Here is a 25,052-nt window from a genome sequence, read left to right as displayed (position 1 = left end):
TCGAGCTAGCCCTCGAGGTAGCTGGGAGAACAGGGACTCGCTCCGTCAGGGAGGCCTAGTGAGGCCTACCACCTGTTTAGTCGTTGGGCGTTCCTTCAGGGAGGCATAGTTAGGCCTGCCACCTGACAATAGTTGCGCTAGAGATAGCTTTTTCACAGTGACTAGACTCATCTAGTGACTTGCGAAACCGGAACATGCCCTTAGAGGAGGCCAGGTGAGGCCTACAATCCAATAGCGAATCCCCCAGGGAAGCCCGTGCCGCTTGCTACCTGTTAGCAACCCATGCTACCATGAGGTACCGGAACTGGGGACCGGGGAACGATCTCAGGGAGGCTCGCTGCCTACCACCTGATAGCAGAACGTGCTAGTCCTCCAGGGAGGCCTAGTGAGGCCTACTACCTGCTAGCACTCCGTGCACACCGCCACAGAGACTGGGAATCGGGAACTCGCCCTCAGGGAGGCCGGGTGAGGCCTACTACCTACTAGCAGCTCGTGCTAGCCATCCAGTGACTGGGGCCCGGGACCAACCCCTCAGAGGTCCAGTGAGCCTGCTTACCCCACAGCAGGCCCTTAGGGAGGCTTGGTAGCGCCTACCATCTACTAGCAGCTCGTGCCAGCCGTCGAGGGACTAATGCCCAGGAATACCCCCTCGGGGGAGACCGGGCAAGGCCTGCTACTCACAGCAGGCTCTCAGGGAGGCCTGATGGGGCCTACCATCTGAGCCAGGGTAACCCAAAAACGGGAGCCTACCCCTCAGGGAGGCCTGGCAGGGCCTACCTCCAAATAGGAGGTCTGCAGGTTCTATGAACCCTGCCGCGGATAGAAGAAGGCTGGCTGCTGCACCCGGGCTGACGGTAGCTGTCTGCTGCTGACGAACAACTGGACATCCAGTTATCACCTGGGGACTCATCCCCAAGGAGGCCAAAGAGGGCCTACTGGTTGACGAGGTTTCTGCTGAAGTTGACGTCGACAGAAAGAATCCTCGGGGGCCCACCTATGGGCCACGACGTCGAGACTCCCTTGTCCTGGAGTCCGCTGCCCAGACTGCCCAAGCTGGCCACTCACAACCAGCTGGCCTTCATATGCCTGCACCTGGGGCTGGCTCCATCCCAGAGGCTAAAGGGCCTCCGCAATAGCGCAGTCTCACAGGGCAGTGCCTACAGACATAAACCTAATCACATTGCCAACAGCAGTGCACTCAGCAAACAAATGCTTAGGAACCCTCTAAAGCGAGGGGAGTACAACTTACGTCACCTGCTTCAGGACGGCCGCCTTACTTTCTCATACAGCGGTCTGCCGTTCGTGCAAGTTCGAGCAAACGTCTCGTCCACGGGCGGCAGCGAAACTTATCCAGCCTCAGCCATTCCCTCAACATCAGCGAAGTTAGCTCGCTGATGCCGATGGATGCGGGCTGAATAAGGCTTCTTCCATCCCTTCGAGATCTGTTGATGGAGATCTGGAAGAAATGGAAGACTCCCGGGAGCTGGACGGTCATGAGCGGAGAGAAACCGGTCATCCAAACGATTTGGACGCACAACCTCTCTCCTCGCGCGCTGCCACGGCAGCTGCAGTCTACCTGCAGCACGCTCCATGACCTCCACCAGCTCCCCGTACATAGGACAGGATGGATGTGAGGTTTCAGCCTCAGCTGACTCACCAACCTCTTCATCCATCCTTTGCTCAGTTGGAAGAGCCGCAGACGAGGAGGAGGAGCTCAAATCCCGCTCCTCCTCCGATGTCTGCCCCTCGCGATCTGGATCGTCATCTGCGAGCACCACACCAGTCTCCAGACGACGAGCCAGATCCATCTGGGAACCCCAGGACTTCAGACGCCGCTCAGCCTCAGCTCGAGCGGGGCCGTCCCCAGATGCTGAACTCTCTCCCCTCGAGAAGAGAGCCAGACGAGAGCGGAGCGTCTTCAGGGGAAAACGCTCGCAGTTTGCACAGGAAGCTCCCTCGAGAACTTCCCGTGCATGCTCCTCACCCAGACAGTAAACACAGAGTGTGTGTGTATCCTCAGGTGTAAGATACCTGGTACACGGGTCCACACATCTGCGGAATTGGCGTTGCTTCTGAGCACACTTCATTCTCTCGATTGTAACTTTCTGACGCTTTACGTGAAATCGGCAAACAGTCCCTGAAGACGAAAAGATACTGTCATGTTGGCAAGGCGCCCTTTTATACTTCCTGGTTGCACCTTGATGACGTCATAGGCTGTCGCCGGTCAATAGGATTGACGTTTTGTAATTGTGATTTCAGGCACCTGTCACGCTGGAGGCGTTCCCCGCAGCGTCAGCTGACGCAGCGCGAGTTCCCTTTCGAAAGGGAACCCCCTGCTCTCTCAGCATTGAAAATACAGGTAAATATCAAATTAAACTAAAAAGCACACAACTCTGTAAGCATCATCTTCTTCATCATCTATTACTCTGTGCATTGTGTGCAAAATCAAGGAGATTTGAAAAGAAAAACAAAACGTATGTAAAAGAAAATATGCATTGGTTGTAATGTCATTGCACAAAATATTCTTCTGTTAATTCTTCTGTTAATAATTAAAAGTAGTTCTATTTGTCTCTGTTCATTTTAAGGAAAGCACTTCGCTCCAATGTGACCCTTCCCCTGTTGCGCCGTCCTCTTGTGAGGTCACCTGTGATGCTGAATACCCTCTCCGCAAAAGCTTGTGAAGCTGGCATAGCCAACAAGTCTAACGCAAAAGGTTTTAAATTGTGATAAAAACTGTCACTCTTTGCTAGCCAGAAGTCTGTCCCTGTGTCCTCAGTGATGGGATGTGAAAGTTCTTCCTTGTACTTGATGATCTGCTGCCTGATGCTAGTTGTGGAGGTTTTCTGTTTAGGCCTTGAGGTGCGGCATTTTGAGAGGAACCTAAACACCGCCTGCTTTGAGGATGGCGCTGCTTCTGGTTCCTCAATAGCCTCTTCTTCTGCATCATCTTCAGACTGGTCCTCCTGTCTTGTGTGTGGGAAAGTGCATTTGACCACATAGTCTTCTGCCTGTTTCAGCAGTTCCTGGATATTTCCATCAGCCACATCAACATTAAAAAGGATTTCACAGACAGTTGGGTTAACAAAGCAGGCAGCTGCTGCAAGTGCTGAGAACTTTTCATTGGTTGAATCTAAGAGGCAAGAAAAACGCTGGTTCAGATTTGATCTCATTTTCTCTGCAAGAGTGACGAGGTCTCTGTACCGAGTGTTCTTTGCAAAGTCAGTTAGGTGGCTCAGCAGATCAAAAAGGGCAGGAACCACTAGGGACATTGATGTGGTGTCACTCTGGAGGGTTTTAGTGTGTTCCGCAAAAGGCAGCAGTAAGTCATGCAGTGATGAAAGCTTTTGCCACTCACTAGTAAGCAAATTGTCCCATCCCATGTCATTTGAGATTTGACAGACTGCATCTTTGACTGTGAGGAGTCGTGTGACCATGTTAAATGTGCTTGACCAGCGTGTGGGGCAGTCATTTGCAACAATAACCCCACACTGGTCCAATAACCTCTGTGTTGCAACTGAGGACTTGCGAAAGAGCTTCACCACAGACCTTGCTTTATCGAGGACTCTTTTGACAGTTGTCTCTTTCTGCAACATGTGGACCACTAGTTGTATGGTATGCACCACACAGGATGTCCGGTCCATTTCCATATCGACATGATGGTACCTAATAACAAGAAGAAAAAAGTCTAAACCTAATAAATTGGCTGGTATGTGTCTGTATATATACTGTATATATGGAGTGTGTGGCAGGGGGAAAATCATTCATGTGATAATTGACTGTCATGTAAAAGAATAAATTAAACATGGCTCAACGCTGGTCATCAATTTCAGAGTCACTTTCCATCGTGGACCCAGGGGAGTCGTCCTCAGAGCTGGTTTCTTCTGCTGTGGTGTTTTTAAAGGCTGCCACCATGTTACTCCCATTGTCCGTTATTACCGTCAGGATCTTCTGCTTTGGTATGGCCCACTCTTGCATACATTTTTCCACACATGCCTTAATAGACTGTGCAGTGTGTGGGTGAGCTACTTGTTCAGGGGCCAACAATATATGTACAGGTTTACTTAGTTCAACACAAAAGTAGCATGCACTTATAGCGAGGAATGAGGCTGTCAGTCCTTTTTTTGTCCACAAGTCAAGGCCACTGGATACTCTCCGAGTCTTTCATGTTCATACTGTGTTTCAATCAAATTGCTCATTTTAGTTTTCTTTGGAACTGTTAGTCTCCTATCCACAATCTCCATCATTAGCACAAAGTCCTCATCTTCAATTGTTGTGAGTGGTAAACCTGTTCGTCCAATCCATCTAGCTATGGCCTGCTCCATGGTCTGTTGTTCCTTCGGTTCGGTTTTGTACTTTGAAGAACATATGAAAACTGTAGAGATGGCCTGCTGCTGGGTTGCACTAGCAGCACTAGCTTTATTTCCACTTGGCCCATGGTCATCTTTGTCATCATACGTCTTCTGTATCTGTGAGGGTGAATAAAGGGGGAATGAAGTTGTGATTTATTTTCTTTATTGCCCCGATCTAATCAGATCTCTCTCGCTCGGTCTCACACACACACACACACACACACACACACACACACACACACACACACACACACACACACACACACACACACACACACACACACACACACAATACACACACCTACTAACGTTATACTAGTACACATTTGATTCAATTTGAGGACATTGAATATTATACTCATATTAATTCAGTGAGACAATCGTCTAATCAATACAGTTCAGAAGTGGTTTTCTTTAGCTTCTATTTCATTCCAGGTTTAGCAGCTAGCGGAAACACGGTGGTTTATCTGATAAATTAAACTTAGCTTGTACGCTTACCTTGGCATGTATTTCTGGATGAGTCGTCTGTAAATGTCGCTTCAAGTTGGTGGTGTTTTTCCCAGCGATTTTTGCTCCACACGGTTTACAGGTGGTCTTGTTGTCCTTGTTGTCATATGTGAAATGTGACCAGATGTCAATTCTTCGTTTTCGTCCTAGACCTAACGTTAGCTCTGCCTCTGACATTTCTGTTTTGTCATTGCCCTTGGACCAGGTGCACGGCAAAAGTCAACTGAAATCACCCAGCTGTGTAACTAAGACTGTGCAACCACAACTAAATATAATGTAAACAACTTGACTGTTATGAAAACGTCCTCGAAACTGTGCGAATTTCTGCAAACTCATCTTTGTTCTCTTTTCTGTGTAACTGCTGCTGCGTTTGTTTAGCTGTTGCGCTTGCATTTGCCGCGGCTTTTTAAAATGGCTCGGCTGCTTCTGCATAGATCAACCTACCCTCAAAGATTCGCTCTGATTGGATTTCTTCCCAACACGGCCCACAAAAAGAGTACTTATGATTGGATCTCTTCTCCATTTGTCCCTCCCATATATTTTCATCTCATTTTTATTCGTTGACTAAAGTGTCAGTTATATTTCGTCACGTTCTTCGTCATCATATCTGACTTTTTATTTAGTTTTTATTTAGTTTTCGTCCATGAAAAAGGTTAGTTGACGAATATTTTTCGTCATAGTCTTCGTCAACGAAATTAACACTGCTGACCAGTCCCCTTTTCCCCCACAGGGTAGTGTTGATTTTTGTTTTATTTTTTATAGCAAACAAAACGGTTACCTATGTAACCCTGGAGGGAACAGAGACCTCACAAGTGATGGTGTTCTTGGGGTAAGTCTCCTAGAACCTCCGCATCCCATCATATTTTCCTTCTCTGAGAAAGTAGATCCTTCCTGAGAGGAATCCGCCAGGGAAGGGCTGTCGCGAGAAGCATCAGTTCTGGGAACCAGGTTCGGTTGGGCCAATAGGACGCGACTAGCAAAACATGCTCCTCCGTCTTCCAGGGTCTTTGCGAGTAGGCTCACTGGGGGGAACGCATATTTGCGGAGGCCCTGGGGCTAGCTGTGTGCCAGTGCATCCGTGGTGAGTGTTCCCTCGGTCAGGGAGTAAAACAACTGGCAGTGAGACATTTCTGGAGAGGAAAACAGGTCAACCTGAGCCACTCCAGAGTAGGAGAGGGCGGGTGAGTTGTGACATGCGACCGGAGAGTAGACCACCTTGCTTTGTTGATGTACACAACGGTTGCAGTGTTGTCCGAATGGACCAATATGTTTTGCCATGTAGCGGCTTCTTTAGACGGCTCAGTGCATGACGTACTGCTAGCAACTCGAGGCAATTGATGTGCCATTGCAGTTGGGGACCCGTCCAAACCCCTGAGACTGCATGACTCAGCCGTGAAGCCAGTGCTGAAGTGGTCTCATATGAAGCAAATGAGTGGTGTTACCGCCGCTAAGGCTGGCATATGCCCCGGGAGCATTTCAAGCAGTTCAACACCAACTGAACACATCCCTCTGTGAGGCACTGTTTGACCGAATCCAACTCCATACAGAGAAAAGAGATCCTCTTCTTCTGGGAGCCCCTATCAGCTTCGAGCTATCTAGAACCGGCCAATGAACAATTGGCGTGCGAGATTTGCATCTCACGCTCCGCCCCGCGCCGCGGGTATAAACAGGAAGCGAGAGCGAATGCACGCTGTTTTTCACTGAGGAGCCAAACGTAGTGGCTTGAACTGCAGTGATGGTACAGCAACTGTGGTGACGGGACGTACGTCTCCGTTCCCTCCTTCAGGGAACGAGGGTTACCATACGTAACCGAGACGTTCCCATTCAGTCGGTCACGTTCGGCGTACGTCGGACGTACCGACGAATTGGGATCCCTATGGAAAACGCCATAGTTACTACCACTTCCAGCGCCCAGCGATGAGCCCCTCAGACCCCGATCTGATGCGGGCGGGAAAGTTCACGCAGGGAGAGTCCAAGCTGCTGTTCCGCAAGACCCATTCAGCTGACTGTATTGGATAACGCTGGGAAAGCGTGCCTGTGAAGGCAGCTGCGGAAGCCACATCATAACCAAAGGGAGTTACCATGTGGAGAATACACGAATGGGCTGGCCGTGGGCAGCTCAACATACGGAAGTCCCAGGGGTGGCCCCGGCCAATTAGTGGAGGGGGACAACACGTACCTGGGACGGCAGAGGAGCCTCTGCCGAGGGAAAGACACAGGTGCTGACAGAACTTTCAACTCAGCTGACTGCAGAGGCTCAAAGGGTTCTCTCTGTAGTGCAGTTAGCACCAGAGTTAAGTCCCAAGAGGGTATGGAGGGAGGACGAGGCGGATTTAATCTCCTCGCTCCCCTGAGGAACCTGACAACCAGATCATGCTTACCTAGAGATTTCCCATCTACGAGCTCATGATTAGCGGCGATAGCGGCGACATAGTCTTTGAGGGTGGAGGGAGACAGCCTTCGCTCCAACCCATCTTGTAGAAAGGTAAGCACAGATCCGATCGAACACCTTCGGGGGTCTTCTCGGCGAGAAGAGCACCAATCGACGAACAGGTTCCACTTCAACGCATAGAGGCGCCTCGTAGAGGGGGCTCTAGCGGAAGTAATGCTGTCAACTACCGCTTGCGGTAGGACACCTAGAACCTCCGCGTCCTGTCCAGGGACCAGACATGGAGTTTCCAGAGGTCTGGACGCGGGTGCCATAGGGTGCCCCGTCTCTGAGTCAGGAGATCCTGTCTCAGAGGAATGGGCCAGGGAGGTGCTGTCGCAAGGAGCACTAGTTCCGGGAACCAAGTCCGGTTGGGCCAATACGGAGCGACCAACAGGACCTGCTCCTCGTCCTCCCTGACTTTGCACAGTGTCTGCGCAAGAAGGCTCACTGGGGGAAATGCATACTTGCGTTCTTCCCGGGGCCAGCTGTGGGCCAGGGCATCCGACCCGAGGGTCCCCCCGGTCAAGGGATAAAACCACTGACAGTGGGTCGTCTCTGGGGAGGCAAACAGGTCTACCTGTGCGGCCCCGAAACGACTCCAGATTAGCTGGACCGCCTGGGGATGGAGTCGCCATTCTCCCGGAAGCACCTGCTGACGTGACAGCTCGTCGACCGCACGATTGAGCAGGCCCGGAATATGAACGGCACGAAGCGACCTCAGATGCTTCTGACTCCATAAAAGGAGATGGCGGGCGAGTTGCGACATGCGACGGGAGCGTAGACCACCCTGTTTGTTGATGTACGCTACGGCCGCAGTGTTGTCCGTCTGGACCAGAACGTGCTTGCCTCTGAGCGGCACTTTGAAGCGGCTGAGTGCAAGACGAACTGCTAACAACTCGAGGCAATTGATATGCCATTGCAGTTGAGGCCCCGTCCACAGACCCGAAACTGCAAGCCCGTTGTACGTGGCACCCCAACCCGTGGATGAGGCATCCGTGGAGACAATGGAGTGCCTGGACTCTTGTTCTAGGGGAACTCCCGCCCGGAGAAACAGAGGGTCCGACCACGGGCCGAAGGTTTGGCGGCACCTCGGAGTCACTTGGACGCGGAGGGAACCGCTGTGCCATGCCCATCTCGGGACTCGATCGTGTAGCCAGCGTTGAAGCGGTCTCATATGAAGCAACCAGAGCGCCGTTACTGCGGCTGCGGATGCCATATGCCCCAGGAGCCTCTGAAAATGTTTCAGTGGTACCGCTGTCCTGCCTTTGAACGAATTCAAGCAGTTCAACACTGACTGGACGCGCTCCTCGGTGAGGCGCGCTGTCATGGCGACCGAGTCTATCTCCATACCGAGAAAAGAGATCCTCTGTGTGGGACAAAGTTTGCTCTTCTCCCAGTTGACCCGAAGTCCCAACTGGCTGAGGTGACCTTGTCCCTGTGTTCGCACAACTGCTCCCACGACTGGGCAAGGATCAGCCAGTCGTCGAGGTAGTTGAGGATGCGAACACCATGCTCTCTCATGGGAGCAATGGCCGCCTCCGCAACCTTCGTAAAGACGCGGGGTGACAGGGACAGGCCGAAGGGTAAGACGCGGTACTGATATGCCCGTCCCTCGAACGCGAAGCGCAGAAAGGGCCGGTGTCGAGGGAGAATCGAGACATGAAAGTACGCGTCCTTCAGGTCGATCGCTGAAAACCAATCTCGGGGACGGATGCACCTGAAGATGCGCTTCTGCGTTAACATCGTGAACGGCAGCCTGTGAAGGGACCGGTTCAGGAATCGCAGGTCCAAGATCGGTCGTAACCCGCCGCCTTTCTTGGGTACAATGAAGTACGGGCTGTAGAACCCGGACCTCATATCGGCTTGAGGGACCGGCTCTATCGCGTCCTTCGCCAGTAGGACAGCGATCTCCGCCCTGCGCACGGGGGCGTTCGCCTCCACTACAGTCGTGAAGTGAACGCCCCTGAACTTGGGGGGACGCCGGGCGAACTGAATCGCATAGCCGAGTCTGATGGTACGGAGGAGCCACCGAGACGGGCTGGGAGCGCTAGCCAGGCTCCCAGACTCCGAGCAAGGGGGAACATCGGCACCACAGACGTACCCGCAGCGGGGCAGCGAGGCGGAACGCAGGGATCCGGCCCGGACGGCATGGGAGCGGCCCGAAGCGGGATCTGAGTGTGCTGTGCAACACTTACCTGCATCCGCGGAGGGGACGTGCGAGTGTGGGGAGGCTGCTTGTGTGCATCCCGACAGCCGGCGTCCCCTGCTGGCGAAGGGAGAGGTACTTGAGGGTGGCGAGGCATGGGAGCGTCGACCACCGCCAAGCGCGCTCTCTTGGCACCCAGAGATATTGGAAACTGCTCTTTTATTGAAGTTTTGGGTGCCGCTGGCACTGGGGCCAGCGGCGGAACAGACAAACAAAAGATTCTCCCCCGGCCCTCCTCCGGGGGAAGGAGTGGTGCTGCAGCCATCTCCCTCAGAGCAGTTTCCTCCATCTCTGGGCGGCCCGTCTCAGGGTCGCTTGCGACGGCGCTTGCCACCTGGCTTGGCAGCGGCCTGAGCGGGCTGGACATCCTTCCCACGGCCGGCCCCACGCCGTCGGCTGGTGTTAGGCTGCTGCGGTGCCTTGGCGGGGGCGGAGGCGGCGGCGGGTGGACGTCCTCGGCGAGGAGTAGCCGGAGGCGGTGCCACCGGCGGCGGGGTGGAGGCAGCAGCGGTCCGCCGGGGCAGGATGTGCTTAATCGCCTCCGTCTGCTTCTGGGCGGCCGAGAACTGTTGGGCGAAGCTCTCGACCGCGTCGCCGAATAACCCAGCTGACGAGATAGGGGAGTCCAGGAACCGATACTTATCGGTCTCCCTCATATCAGCCAGGTTCAACCAGAGATGACGCTCCTGGACCACAAGTGTGGACATCGCCTGACCAATAGCACGGGCGGTGACTTTCCGTCCCGGAGGAGCTCTGGGTCAGGCCTACCCTCGTGCATGTCAAGGAGTGCCTGGGCCTGGTGGACCTGCAGCAACGCCATGCCATGCAAAGCGGACGCAGCCTGTCCGCAAGCCTTGTAAGCCTTCCCGGTCAGACCGGAAGAGAACTTACAGGCCCGGGACGGGAGACCTGGGTCACCGCGCCAGTTAGAGGACACAGTTGCATCACGACGGCGCGCTCCACTGGCGGGATCCCCACGTAACCCTTGGCTGGTCCGCCGTCGAGGGTAGTGAGGGGGGAGGAGTCACTCGGCCGGTTTCTGGCAGAAAAAGGTGCCGTCCACGACCTCGTGAGCTCCTCATGCACCTCCGGGAAGAAAGGTGTCGGGGCGGGACGCTGAGAACCAGCGCGACCCACCCCAAGGAACCAATCGTCCAACCTAGAGGGTTCAGGACACGGTGGAGGGTTCCACTCGAGCCCAACCCTTTCGGCGGCCCGGGCAAGCATAGCAGCCATCTCAGGGTCCGGGGCAGCCGTTGCCACTCTCCCAGAGGGAGGCAGTACAGCTGACCCTTCATCCTCCGAGGACTGAAACTCCCCCTCCGATGCAGCGATTGACATCTGCTCGTCCGCTGGAGCTCCAAAAGTCACCACTGGTCTCCCGTGGGAGGGTCCAGCGGGTTCCCTTGGAGGCTCTACCGGCTGCGGAGCTGAGGGATCAGGGGCCTGCGGAGGTTCGCTCGGCGGGTTTGCCCTAAACGTAATCCTCAGATCACCCTGGCCATCCAAAGAAGCACGTCCACCCGGGTTAGGGGCAGACCTAGTTCGTGGGATGGGTAAGGGGACTCCCCCAGCCCGGAGGTAGGAGAGTCTCGATCTTAGCTCCGATATAGTCATGTTCCCGCAGTGGGAACATGAACTATCCACAAACGCTGCCTCAGCGTGCTGTGTGCCCAAACACGTGAGACAGCGATCGTGACCGTCAGCAGGGGACAGGGAACGACCGCATCCAGAAACGCACGGGTGGTAAGACATCTTGAAAAAGACGCCACGTCACCCGTGAAGCTCTTTTGTGAGGAAACGCTCTGTGCTGAAGCACTCAGGGGGAAACGCGACAGCGCACGGGATTGTGTGCAGCCCGTGCCTGTACTCAGCAGGAAAAACTGAAAAACTGTTGAAAAACTGTGCTGTTGCTGTGAAAACAGCAGTTTTTCTCTGCTTGCAGAGGCAGCCGATGAGTCAGCGCGGTCCCGCTGAAGTGTACCGTTCCTCCAACACGCGTCTTCCTCTGGATTCTCCGGTCCTTTGTAATAGTTCTTGCTGATAGCAGCGAAATACTCAAACGAAGTGTTGAGAGTCTCCTTCATATGCCGTTTGGCTCCGAAGTGAATGACAGCGTGCATTCGCTCTCGCTTCCTGTTTATACCTGCGGCGCGGGGCGGAGCGCGAGATGCAAATCTCGCACGCCAATTGTTCATTGGCCGGTTCTAGATAGCTCGAAGCTGATAGGGGCTCCCAGAAGTGATCCCAATTCGTCGGTACGTCCGACGTACGTCGAACGTGACCGACTGAATGGGAACTGCCGGTCACACTCCTCGACAGCATCAGCGAAAAGTCATTGAGAAAGTGTGTTTTGTCAACATCTCACACCTCTACAAGGTTAACCAGGGGGCACTTCTGGACCACCAAGGTGGACATCGTCCAGCCGAGGCCATGCGCTGTGACTTGATAACAGTCAGTCATCAAGCATAGTTCCTGCAACCCCGGCTAAGAACGAACCTTATGCATATGCTTTGGCTTAGTAGACTTGCAGGGAGCCATCGCATGCAGGGCGTCAGTGGCCTGACCAGCAGTACTGTAAGCCTCAGCAGCGAGAGCTGGATGGGAGCTGCGGATGACCCCACCAGGTGGCAGCACATTGCAGGCATGCACTACACACTCCACCTGGGGAATCCTCACAAACCCCCTGACCGCCCCACCATCGAGGGTAGTGAGAGAGGAAATATAGTGCAGCCCCCTGTGTGCACTCACACTCTCTTTAAAGACGCAGCAATACAGACAAGGATCAGGTACAGCCTGCTGCATGCATTCACACACACACTCTTAGAAAGCGCAGCAACACAAGCAGAGACAGTGCAGTCTGCTGTGCGCACTCACTCTGTGAAAACAGCTGTTTGAGCTCTTATGAGACCGCGACCACAGCTGAAGCATCGTCACACCAACACTCACTGCAGAGGCTTCTTTTCCGAAGAGCAGGCTCGAAAGAACACTCTTAGTAAACTTGCAGGGAATAAACAGTAGAACTGTGAACTGAACTAAAGATGCATTGTACCTGCTGCTCATATACTATATAGGGAATAATGGAGAAAAATAAACCTTGGGAGAAACCAGGCTCAGTCGGGGTGCCAGTTCTCCTCTGGCCAATTTACAAACTATCACGTCTTAACTTAGGAGAAACTGGTTTAGGACTCAAGTGCAGAAAATGGATGATTTATTCAACAAAATAAACATAATACAAAAACAAAAACCCACAAGGGGGAAATAATCAAACATGAAATAACAAAAACCAACTTGGAACAGAATACCAGGAACACAGGAACAACAGGAGACGAAACATGGACAACGTACCAGCACAGGACAGAAAACAGAAGGAGATTAAATAGGAGACAAACAAGGCAGGTAATGAGGACAACAGGTGGGGCAAATGAATCACTAATTAGATGACAAGGAGGGTGGGGTCAAGACTGCAGACAGGAACACATGGCCCAAAATAACAAAACACCACATGTGCAACACGAGACAGGACAGACATGTGACACAAACAGTGTATGATTATTATTCTGGCAACCTTACAGGTCAGAAGTCATATTAGATCGGAATATTCGAAAGATGATGACATGTCGATTAAACAATAATTAAATAGGAATATTCTAAAGATCGGCGTCATCATGCTGGAGACGGGTTTATTGAGGATGCCGTGTCAATGAGGCAATTTCAGGGGGAGTCTAATTGACATGGTCTCTCTGACACTTCAGGGATGCGTTGGTCATGTCTGGGCGCAGGTCCACCATCTGATCTGGATCCGGCCTGGATCCGGCTGACTGCAGTAAACCTTGGGATAAAACAGAGAGACTATCATTAGCGTAGATGCCATTATTTTTATGATGTAACGAGTACATCAGGTGTTATGGGAAGTGTTCCCGGTTCCGGCTGACCTAGTTAATGCAGCCTAACAATCATTTAACTGATTTGAATAATAGAAATTAAAAATGTTCTATGTGTATGCCATAGTAAAGAGATGTGTTTTAATTTAAACTGACAGAGTGTGTCTGCTTCCCGAACAATGCTAGGAAGACTGTTCCAGATTTCAGGTGCTAAATAGGAAAAGGATCGACCGCCTGCAGTTGATTTTGATATTCTCGGTATGATCAACTGGCCAGAATTTTGAGACCGCAGTAGACGTGATGGAGTATAATGTGTTAAGAGCTCGCCTAAGTACTGGGGAGCTAAACCATTTAGTGCTTTGTAAGTAATCAGCAAGATTTTAAAATGTATGCAATGTTTAATAGGGAGCCATTGCACTGTTCATCAGTCAGTCTGGCGTAGCATCGAATGTGACCGACTGAAAGGGAAGCCCATTTCTCTGCATTTCTGAGTTCTCGCCTCATCCCTTACCTGAACCCTGACAAACAGCTGTGACCAGTCACGGAAAGTAGGGACACAAGTCGGTTCTGGGGCATTTTGAGTTATTCACAGATTCTGAAAGTGTAGTCTTCAAGCTTTCCAACGATGTGTAACACATGGAAATCTGATAATATTTGGAGAAGTTGTGACCATTTGAAAGTAGGCACTCAAAACACCTTAATAGGGAGAAACGACCTATAAACATTGTGCAGTTCTCACCTGCTGGGAGTAACAATAGGGCTCATTTACATCTCATTTAGATAAGCCATACCCCCTGTAAAGCTGCATGGTTGCATAGCAACGACAGACCCAACAGGATGCATTGTGTAGCATTAGGACTTTTTTAACAGGATTCTGTGATAACCGTGACCATTTTGGTCACTATAATCATGAAATGAAATTTTCATGCCATTTCATCTCTAGTTATGATCAACTATGATAAACTAAAATCAAGTATAATCATGTGTTTTTATAGTATAATATGCAAAGTACAATTTTCTATAAGAAAAAAATATAGAATTCTATATATATTTTTATATTTATTCTATATTTTTCTATATTTTGTTATTTTCTCTGATATTTAAGGGTAACAAAGACTCTTTTAGGTCTAAAACAGTTTGGATAGTTATTAATACAGCGTTCCCACAGCTTGGTTAACTTCAAATTCAAGAACCTTTCAAGTACTTTTCAGGTCCAACTTTTTTTTTTTGCATTTATTTTTGGCCATATGATAGAGGTCGGATATTCTATTTGTCATATTTCTGTTTTGCATAAAACTGAAGAATATTCGGTACATCCTATACTGTATTCTAAAAGGATCTGATATTAACTTTTGCATGGATTTTATTGAAAAGAGCTTAGGCTCATGTAACCAGTCTATTTTTGCGATATTTCACGGTGTGTCTGCAGGGTATATACAGAACTTCTTAAGTTGAATTTAATACCTTTTTCTATCTTTTTTAATACCTTAAAAATATTTTTTAATACCAGCACGATTTCAAGCTGCAACTATAGTAGCGTAAATGAAATATCTTTCCAAATGGAATAACATATTGCATCACAATGTAACGAGGTCATTATAACTTAACATCAACTGCCCACAGAGATGAGAATAGAAATAAAGACAGAAGAGGAAGGAGACATCTTCTTCATAGATCATTAGTCAGTAAGTCTGATGTGTGAGCAATCTAAAAAAGAGGTGGCCGAGAAGTAAGCACAGGTGTTATTAAAATAAATTAAGCTGATACATTTAAGTAAAGCAGAGGGATTAATCAAGATGTCACAACGGGCCTTTGTCCATAGTTTTTAATCAGTGTCAAAAAGTAACAATTGCATAATGTTGGACATTTGAATGAACAGCTACGCATCAAAATTTGAACCAAATTTCCAAATTGAATCGAGAGCAATTTTCACGGCGCAATATTGATTTTTTTTCTTTTTAGTTTTAAATCATGAAGGCGAGTCAGTGGATATCACACAAAAACGCAATGTGCGCGAGAGTCGGTGAAGTCTCAAATCTAGTCAATTATTCACTACAGAAAGTGAAAGTAAAATCTGACAAGCTTTCGGCGCATATTCTCACAGAGACAAGAGATATCTCTTTATTTATATAAATCTGCTTTAACATATGCTGATAACGTATAGCCTATAACTGTCTGAATTTATATTCTTAATATTTCTCTTGTGGTCCATATTGTGAAACAAATTAGAAGAGAAGTATAGGCCCATTTCATGTTAAACAAGTTGTTTTTGAAATAAAGCTGCTCTTACTTTCTGATAATACTGATATTATTGTAGTGTTCTGACATATTATAGACTAATAATCATTTTAATTATAGGCCTATAATTCCTTGTTTAATTGGGCAAAATGTATTTAAAATATAGCTGCAAGCAGCAATTGCGGGGCCAAGCCCAGAAGGCACCGCAAGGACAGCAAATAGCTCAAACAGCAAGTACAGCAGCACAGCAAGTTCTGCAGCACAGCACACCGTTACACACAATTTTATAAAGTTGCCCAACACGGGACTCGAACCCACAATCTCTGGGTCTTGTGCCTGCAGTTTATCGTGTTGCGCCACTGGGCAGACATGCTTTCAAACAGCTGCCAAGGTTCCTTACTTAAAGTGAGAATCAACTTAGAAATAAGATTTTTTTTGTAAAAATTGCACTGCATGTAATATTTAAAAAGTTCAGATTAGATCATTCTCAGAATAATTTAATGTCTGGAACAGAAGCAAATTTTAGAATTAACCAATTGACATGCTAAGCTAGCTAGTATAAAGACACAAACACAGGCAAGGTCAACTTCAGAGACAAATTTCTCAGGAACGGTAGTAACTATCAAGAATCCGTTCAGTCATTTCTGTGCGGCTCAGTCCAAATATCATCTGAGCAAACTTTGGTTAAAATTGGGCAAAAACTGAAGGAAGAGTAGCAAAAAAACTGTTTTTCATTTGCGTCAATATGGCGGACAGTCAGATGTTGGGAAAATGACAAATGAGATATCGTTGAAATTGGCATAAAACAAGGAACATGATGACATAAAGAAATTAAATTTTGAACTTTGTTTTCAAAAGTTATAAGCCTTTTTGCAATAAAACCTTATATCTATGGAACACTAGGTGGCGCTGTTCTGAAACTTCTAATGTATGTTCAGGACATGCTGTCGGTCATGCATACCAATTTTTGTGCAGATATGTTAAATATTTTAAAAGATATTGCAATTTATGACAAAATCCAAAATGGCGGACACAGGTTTCATCCGATCCTAGCATATCTGGTATCCACGGATTTGGCATGGCACGAGGAATCCATAGACACCAAGATTATGATTTTCTGACAAAGCGTTCAGAAGTTATGAGCAGAAATAGCCATTTTCCATATCTCAAGACCTGTAGGAGGCGCTGTTCCCAACTTTGGCATGGACCCCCAGATCATGGGTCTGATGAAGCCTACCAAATTTTGTTTCGATTGATCAAAGTTTGGCCGATATACAGCTTCAGAACCAATTTTGGGTCGACCTCTTTAAGTTTGAGACAGTATAACTTTTGAATAAAGATAAATAAAAAAAATCTGTTCAGTCATTTCTGTGCGGTCTTCTCTAAAGTTCATGTGAGCAAATTTTGGACAAAATTGGACAAATTTTGAAGGAGGAGTAGCAAAAAAACTGAACACTGTACTTTTCAAAATGGCTGCTACTGTAATGGGCGGGGTTTTGATGTAAGAAGATCAATGTGATCAGCATGAGGAGAGGAATCAGGTGTACTAAGTTTCATTTTTCTACCTCAAAGGGTTCAAAAGTTATAACAGTTTCAATGTTGAAATTTTGAACTGGTGGTGGCGCTATGGAGTTGGGTGTAGAGACGCCAAATTTGGTCCAATTACATTTCATAAGAATCTCTACAATGTTGCCAAATTTCATAATTTTCCTACTTACGGTTCATAGGGCTGCCATTGACTCCCAATCGGGAAAAATAATAATAATAATAATAATAAGAAAACTAACAATTCCAAGAGGGGCTACAGCCCCTTTGGGGCTTGGCCCCTAATAAAGTAAACTAACAATTCCAAGAGGGGCTACAGCCCCTTCGGGGCTTGGCCCCTAATAATGAGGAGTAAGCTAATCTATCTATCCTTTTATAATGCAGCGTGTCGGTTATGCATAGCCTGCATTGATGCATTATGAAATTATCACGTGGGCAAATTAAATGTAATATCAATTTAATAATAAAAGTATGCCTACCCTAATAATAATAATAATCATAAATTGAAATGCTAAATCCTCTTGATATCAATAGCTGATGCATTTGATAGGCTATCTCTCTATTATAGGTTTTTCACGCATATTTCACTTGTATAGTGAGCAGACAAGTCGCACTCGACGATCCAAGCCATGGTGTGAGCACATAAACCGTGAGCTTTGGCTTTACATCGCATGCAATCTACTCGTACAGTGTGAATAGGTAACCTTGCTGATATCGCACACTGTATGCCCAGCTTTAAGCAACTTGCATATTTCGAAACAGCTCTTCAATGCCATCGTTCAAATAGAAAGAGTGGTGTTTAGTTGCAAGGTCTAAACACCACAGCACCTCAGCTCGCAATGTAGCGGTGGTGATAGGGCATAGCGTCTGCTGTCTGACGTCAGTCACGCACCTGTTGATGAAGCTGCTAGGACTAACGTTACTGCTGGAAGTGGTTTGAATCGGGAGAGCAGTCGGGGTTGAGGGCAAAGCAGTGGAGGATGAGGTCGTTGATGCATCCGTAGCGCAGAACATTGATATGGGAAGCTGCTCCCTATGTCCGCGCATCTTGGTGGCTATTTGATATTACATATGCGATTTGACGCCATTCACCCCCACCCAGGTTATATTAATTGTCTTCTTGCAGACGTGGCAATAAGCCTCGCGGCTGTTGCAAACTACTGGCCTAAACCAGTCTTTAAATCGTGAGTCCTCCAGCCAGAGGTCCGAAAACGTCTCGGTTACGGATGTAACCCTCGTTCCCTGAGGAGGGAACGGAGACGTAACGTTAGTGACTAACGAATGGGGGTTTCGCTTAGAAGCCTATCATCTTTGAGCTTAGAGAAAACGCCCAAGGCGTTCCAATGCCATGGGGCATGCGGAATTTGCATACGTATCTCCGCCTCACCGCGTGAGTATATAAGGAAGTACGAGGCAATATCGCATTATGTTACCTGCTTGAGGAGCCAAGACTGAACTCCTGCGTTCCAGGTAGCACAACTGAAGTGGCAACGGGACGTTACGTCTCCGTTCCCTCCTCAGGGAACGAGGGCTACATCCGTAACCGAGACGTTCCCTTTCGTTCAGTCACTACGACGTAACGTTAGTGACTAACGAATGGGGGTCCCAATATAATCCCGCCACTCAGCTGTCTTCCAGTGCCCTGCGTAAGTGTGAGTACCCTGTCGTAATACTAGTACACATATGACCCGCTAAGGGCTGCATATGGGAAAACTCTAGGGTACCAGCCGAAGGTGGATTTTTAACCCTAGGGGTGGCGGGGACACGCCAAGGGAAGAAACCTGCTCACTGCGGAGACTTACGGTGAAATACACGTGTGGGGGTCGCCGGAGGGAACCATGCACACGGGGCACCCAGCCGGACATGAGGGTCTGGGCTCGAAAGGGCAGACTGAACTGATGTCGGCGTCGACAGTGCTGGAGGAGCTCAGGGCTCTCGGGGAGCTCACCTGAGGAGAATATCGCACGTATCCAGTCCGTGGAGTGGAGTGGCGAGCAAGCGAAGACACCTGAGCCTGGCCCCTACCGGCCCCTCGGGGGGGCGAGTACATAGTCGGACACTGGCTCCACTCGGAGATTGTAGAATCTGGCGAATGTGTTCGGTGTCGCCCAGCCTGCAGCTCTGCAGATGTCTGCTAGCGAGGCGCCATGCGCTAGAGCCCAAGAGGAGGCCACACTCCGGGTGGAGTGTGCCCTCACACCAAGGGGACATGGACGACCTTGCTGCTGGTAAGCCAAAACAATGGTGTCCACTATCCAGTGAGACAGCCTTTGCTTTGAGAGAGCACTTCCCTTCCGCTCTCCACCATAACAGACAAAGAGCTGGTCTGAGGTCCTGAAACACTGCGTCATGTCTACGTAGGCGCGGAGAGCGCGTACTGGACAGAGCAATGCCAAGGCTGGGTCTGCCTCCTCCAAAGGCAGCGCTTGCAGGTTCACCACCTGGTCCTTAAATGGAGTGGTGGGAACCTTGGGCACATATCCAGGCCGGGGTCTCAGGATCACGTGAGAGTTAGCGGGCCCGAACTCCAGGCACGCTTCGTCAACCGAAAATGCCTGCAGGTCCCCGACCCTCTTAACTGAGGCCAATGCGGTCAGCAGAGCCGTCTTCATAGACAGGAACTTAATATCAACCGACCGCAAAGGCTCAAAGGGAGGCCTCTGCAGAGCACTTAAAACTACTGCGAGGTCCAAAGAGGGTACGAGAGGAGAGCGAGGAGGATTCAGTCTCCTCGCTCCCCTCAGGAACCTGATGACCAGGTCGTGCTGACTTACCTTTTTGTTCTCCAAGAGATCGTGGTGGGCAGATATTGCGGCCACATATACTTTGAGGGTGGAGAGAGACAGCCTTCGCTCCAACCCCTCCTGGAGAAACTCAAGCACGGACCCGATCGGGCATTCCCAGGGGTCTTCTTGGCGGGAAGAGCACCAGGTGACGAAGAGGTTCCACTTCAACGCATAGGCATGCCTAGTGGACTCTGCCCTAGCGGAAGTGATGGTGGCGACCACCGTAGGTGGCAGGCCACTCAAACCTGCCGGGTCCCGTCCAGGAGCCACATGTGGAGGTCCACAGGTCGGGACACGGGTGCCCCGTCTCTGAGTAAGGAGGTCCGGTCTCAGAGGAATAGGCCAGGGAGGGGCTGTCGCAAGGAGTATGAGTTCGGGGAACCAGGTCCGGCCCTGCCAGTACGGGGCGACCAAAAGGACCTGCTCCTTGTCCTCCCTGATCTTGCACAGGAGCTGTGCGAGTAGGCTCACTGGGGGGAACGCATATTTGCGTAGGCCCCGCGGCCAGCTGTGCGCCAGTGCATCCGTGCCGAGCGTGCCCTCGGTCAGGGAATAGAACAGGCTGCAGTGGGAAGAGTCGTGGGAGGCAAACAGATCTACCTGTGCGTCGCCGAACTGTTCCCAAATCAGCTGGACCGACTGGGGATGGAGTCTCCATTCTCCCGGGAGAGGCTGAAACCGCGAGAGCTCGTCGGCTGCGTGGTTCAGGACCCCCGGAATATGGACAGCACGAAGGGACCTCAGGCGCTTATGACTCCATAAAACGAGATGGCGGGCGAGTTGAGACATACGGCGGGAGCGTAGACCGCCCTGGTGGTTGATGTACGCTACTACGGCCGTGTTGTCTGTCCGGACAAGCACATGTTGACCCTTCAGCAACGCTCGGAAGCGGTGCAGGGCGAACCGTACTGCCAGCAACTCGAGGCAATTGACATGCAGGAGGCGCTGGGGTCCTGTCCAGGAGCCCGCGGCTGCTTGTCCATTGCACATGGCACCCCAGCCCGTGGCAGAGGCATCCGTCGATACGACAACATGCCTGGAAACTCATTCTAAGGGCACACCGGCCCGTAGAAAACTGAGGTTCGACCACGGGGTGAGCGTCTGTAAGCAGGCCCGAGTCACTTGGATCCGGAGCGTGCCAGACTGCCATGCCCATCTCGGGACTCGATCGCAAAGCCAGTGCTGAAGCGGTCTCATATGAAGCAATCCGAGCGGCGTTACCGCGGCTGCAGATGCCATATGCCCCAGGAGCCTCTGAAATAGTTTCAGTGGGACTGCACTCTTGCTCTCGATTTGACGGAGGCAAGTCAGCAGAGACTGCGCGCGCTCGCTCGTAAGCTGCGCGCACATGGCGACCGAGTCGATCTCCATACCGAGAAAAGAGATCCTCTGCACGGGGCAAAGTTTGCTCTTTTCCCAGTTGACCCGAAGGCCCAGACGGGCTAAGTGGTGGAGAACCAGATCTCTGTGTCCGCACACCTGCTCTCGAGAGTGGCCCAGTATGAGCCAGTCGTTGAGGTAGTTCTGGATGCGGACCCCGTGCTGCCGAAGGGGCGCAAGGGCTGCCTCGGCAATCTTCGTGAAGACGCGAGGGGACAGAGATAGCCCGAATGGGAGAACCGCGTACTGATATGCCCGCCCCTCGAAAGCAAACCGTAGGAACGGTCTGTGTCGAGGAAGGAAGGAGACATGAAAGTAGGCGTCCTTCAGGTCGATCGCTGCAAACCAATCGTGAGGACGAACGCATTCGAAAAGGCGTTTCGCAGTCAACATCTTGAACGGAAGCCGGTGAAGGGATCGGTTCAAGATGCGAAGGTCCAGGATTGGCCGTAACCCACCGGTTTTCTTGGGTGCAATGAAGTAGGGGCTGTAGAACCCCGACTTCATTTCGGCTGGAGGGACAGGCTCGATCGCACCCTTCGCCAGCAGGGTGGCAATCTCCGCACGCATGACGGGGGTATGGGCCCCGGTCACGGTATAGCGGACTCCCCTGTAGCGGGGAGGAGCCTGCGCGAACTGAATCGCGTAGCCGCGCCTGACGGTCCGCGCGACCCAGCGGGACAGCCCCGGAAGCTGAAGCCATGCTTCCAGAGACTGCACCAACGGGGTCATACGGACGGCAGACGTACCCAGGGTGGGGCAGCGAGGCAGCGTTACCGGCCCGGACAGGGGAGGCTGTTGGCCGTCCCGGGGTCGGGGCCCGGTTAACGGCTGCGTCCTGACAGAGGAGACCAGGGAAGGACGCACGTTCCACTGGGGTCTGCTCTGCCAGGAGGCTGGCGACAGAGAGGGATGCGAGTGGCGGGACCCGTGGGTGGCGCACACCGTCATCACCGGTCTCTGGGTCCTCAGAGACAGGAACATGAGTTCTTCCCAAGCGCTGCTAGCCCGGGGGCCAGCAGCGGAAGGATTTTCCCCCGGCCCTCCACCGGGGGAAGGAGAGGCCCTGCTGCCATCCCCTGGGAAGAACTGGAACCCATCTCTGAGTTGTCCACCTCCAGCCTGGCGTTTAACCAGTCTGGGGAGCGGACTGGGCGACATCCTCAACCACCTCCACGGCGCGGCCCAGGTGAAGGCTGCTGCTGGGGCCGGGCGGACTGAGGCGACTGAGCCGGCGGCTGGTGCAGCAGCTGGCCGCCGGGGCAGTACGTGTTACAGCCTCAGTCTGCTCTGGGGCGGCCGAGAACCGTTGGGCGCAGTTCTCAGCCGCGCCGCCGAAGAGGCCAGCCTGGGATATGGGTGAGTTGAGGAGGCGGGCCCGCTCAACGTCCTCCACATCACCAGGTAAGGCCAGGTGTTCCCCCGGACCACAGCTGTGGACATCGCCCGACCCAGGGAGCTTCACAGCCACACCACGCCACGTCAAAGCCCTCTGTGGACACCGTAGTGCGCAACAGAGAGTTCAACAGTGGGTGGGTGGGTGGGGGGGGGGGGCAAAACTCAAGCAAAGCCAACCTCTTTTGTGTTGTAAATAGTTGTGTGATGTATAAATAAATGTTGTTTATATTTATTTATCAAATTTATTTATTTATTGTCTATGAGAACACCATGTATCCGTAACACCCCTGCTCCGCGACACTAGTAGTTTCGGGAGGTCTACCAACCCCCCTGAAAAAATCCTAAGGGAAACACTGCATCGTGTTGTCTGAGCTTTTATAAGCGCTAAGTTTCTGTACAAACTGAAAAGATTATCAGTGCAACATGACTGATGCCGGTTTATTTATTGTGCACGAGTGGCGCGTGAATCCCCGTACTCTGCATGCGTTCACCAGCATGATCCAAATGTGTGATAAGATTTCCATGAGCCATTCCTATCATGACCGATAATAAAATGTGCGACACATTCAAATTCTATTGAGAATTTAGCACTTTAAATGCTGGAGGATACCAAACATGATCTAAAACATTAAAAAGGCAGATAAAAAGAGGAACATTTATTATAAAGCTTTTTTAACTATTTGTGAACCCCCTAGAATTAATCACGGCTTACTGTATTCATTGTGGTAGCCTAAATTGACTAACTTGTAGAATTTATAATTTATAATCTATTATGGGAATAGATTTTTCTCTATGGATTTATATTACAACTGACATGTTGTAGCTACTGTTTCTATGTGTAGGTTGCTATTTTTCATACTGTAACAAATATAATATAGCTATAGTAAAAAAAAAAAAAAAAAATGTGGTTCTCATTTGTGAAACTCAGACCAGATTTTTATTTGCTGTTGTACATTTTTACCAGATAAATAAGCTAATGTTCAAACTTCAAACCAAATCCTTGAATAATTTGCTTTTATATAGCCTAATGCCAAAGCAAATTTAAGAAAATATTATCTGGAAATATTTATTTCATATTCAGTTTTTTTTTCTCCACCCACTTGCATAATGAATCATTCATTTCAGATTTATCACTTTTCACAATGAATATAACTCCAAAGCAACATGTTTCATTATTTTCAGAACTGTAAAAAAAAAATTTAAAATCTGAAAAAAAAAAAAAAAAAAAAAAAAAATTCTGTCACCAATTTTAGAATGCACTGTGTTTTTAATTAAAGAAATGTTACTAGTGGAAAAAATACATTTAAAAAAATTTATATCGTGATTTTTATTTTATTAATTCTTTTTTTGTGCTACTGGTTAATAGCACACCACTGCTGAAGATCTCATTAAAGAGCTGCAGCAGGACATCACTGAGCTGAAGAGGAGAAACACTGAGCTGGAGCAGGAAATCCCTGAGATGAAGAGGAGAAACACTGAGCTGGAGCAGGACAACACTGAGATGAAGAGGAGAAACACTGAGCTGGAGCAGGAAATCCCTGAGATGAAGAGGAGAAACACTGAGCTGGAGCAGGACAACACTGAGATGAAGAGGAGAAACACTGAGCTGCAGCAGGACAACACTGAGATGAAGAGGAGAAACACTGAGCTGGAGCAGGACAACACTGAGATGAAGAGGAGAAACACTGAGCTGGAGCAGGACAACACTGAGCTGAAGAGGAGAAACACTGAGCTGGAGCAGGACAACACTGAGATGAAGAGGAGAAACACTGAGCTGGAGCAGGACAACACTGAGCTGAAGAGGAGAAACACTTTATGTGATGGTATGTGAATGTAAGATTTTTTTAAGAAAAGTGTTAAATTATTTTAAGCATCTGTGATGTGCTGGTGATTACCACATTATAAAATAAAATAATGTAATTTAAAGTTATTTCTTCAACTGTCATAACCAGTTAAAGAAGTATCATGTGAACTTTAGTGACATGTAAGGCACATGACGAAACTATCCCTGTGCAAACTCTGTTTGAATTTGAATATCTTTATTGTTCACCGGAGTGGAAATTTGTCTTTAGCTCACCAACACAAAACATCTACAGAGAAACTAACAGGAGAAGGGGCTCTATAGCGCCTGCCAGATTTCAGCGGCTCAAACTGGCTGAAGAGAGGATGGGAGATATCTGTCAGAAAACTCCTCGCCTTCTTCTTTGCCCTTTCTGTCAAAAGTTCTGTTAAGGACTTCTGTGGTTTACCAACTATTTTACTTGCCATTGACACAATTCTGGAAAGTTTATTCTTAAATCTACAATTTTTTGTGACCATACCAGGCAG

The 25,052-nt window shown here is 49.7% G+C and overlaps 1 protein-coding gene across 2 annotated transcripts in view; it reads left to right on the top strand.

Annotated features, from left to right (window-relative positions):
* The window catches only part of LOC307117667 (E3 ubiquitin-protein ligase TRIM39-like), a 45,932-nt gene that overhangs the window by 11,350 nt on the left and 9,530 nt on the right, over positions 1-25,052 (top strand). For both annotated transcript variants that reach the window (XM_079802656.1, XM_079802655.1), the window contains exon 5: positions 24,091-24,547. In XM_079802656.1, coding sequence (XP_079658782.1) covers positions 24,091-24,547 — 457 coding nt within the window. The remainder of the gene's footprint in view (positions 1-24,090; positions 24,548-25,052) is intronic.

Source organism: Gobio gobio, assembly GCF_949357685.1.
Source record: "Gobio gobio genome assembly, chromosome: 21".
NCBI classification, from domain to species: Eukaryota; Metazoa; Chordata; class Actinopteri; order Cypriniformes; family Gobionidae; genus Gobio; species Gobio gobio.
Note: the sequence above shows the minus strand (reverse complement) of the source record. Positions and strands in the feature narration are given on the sequence as shown.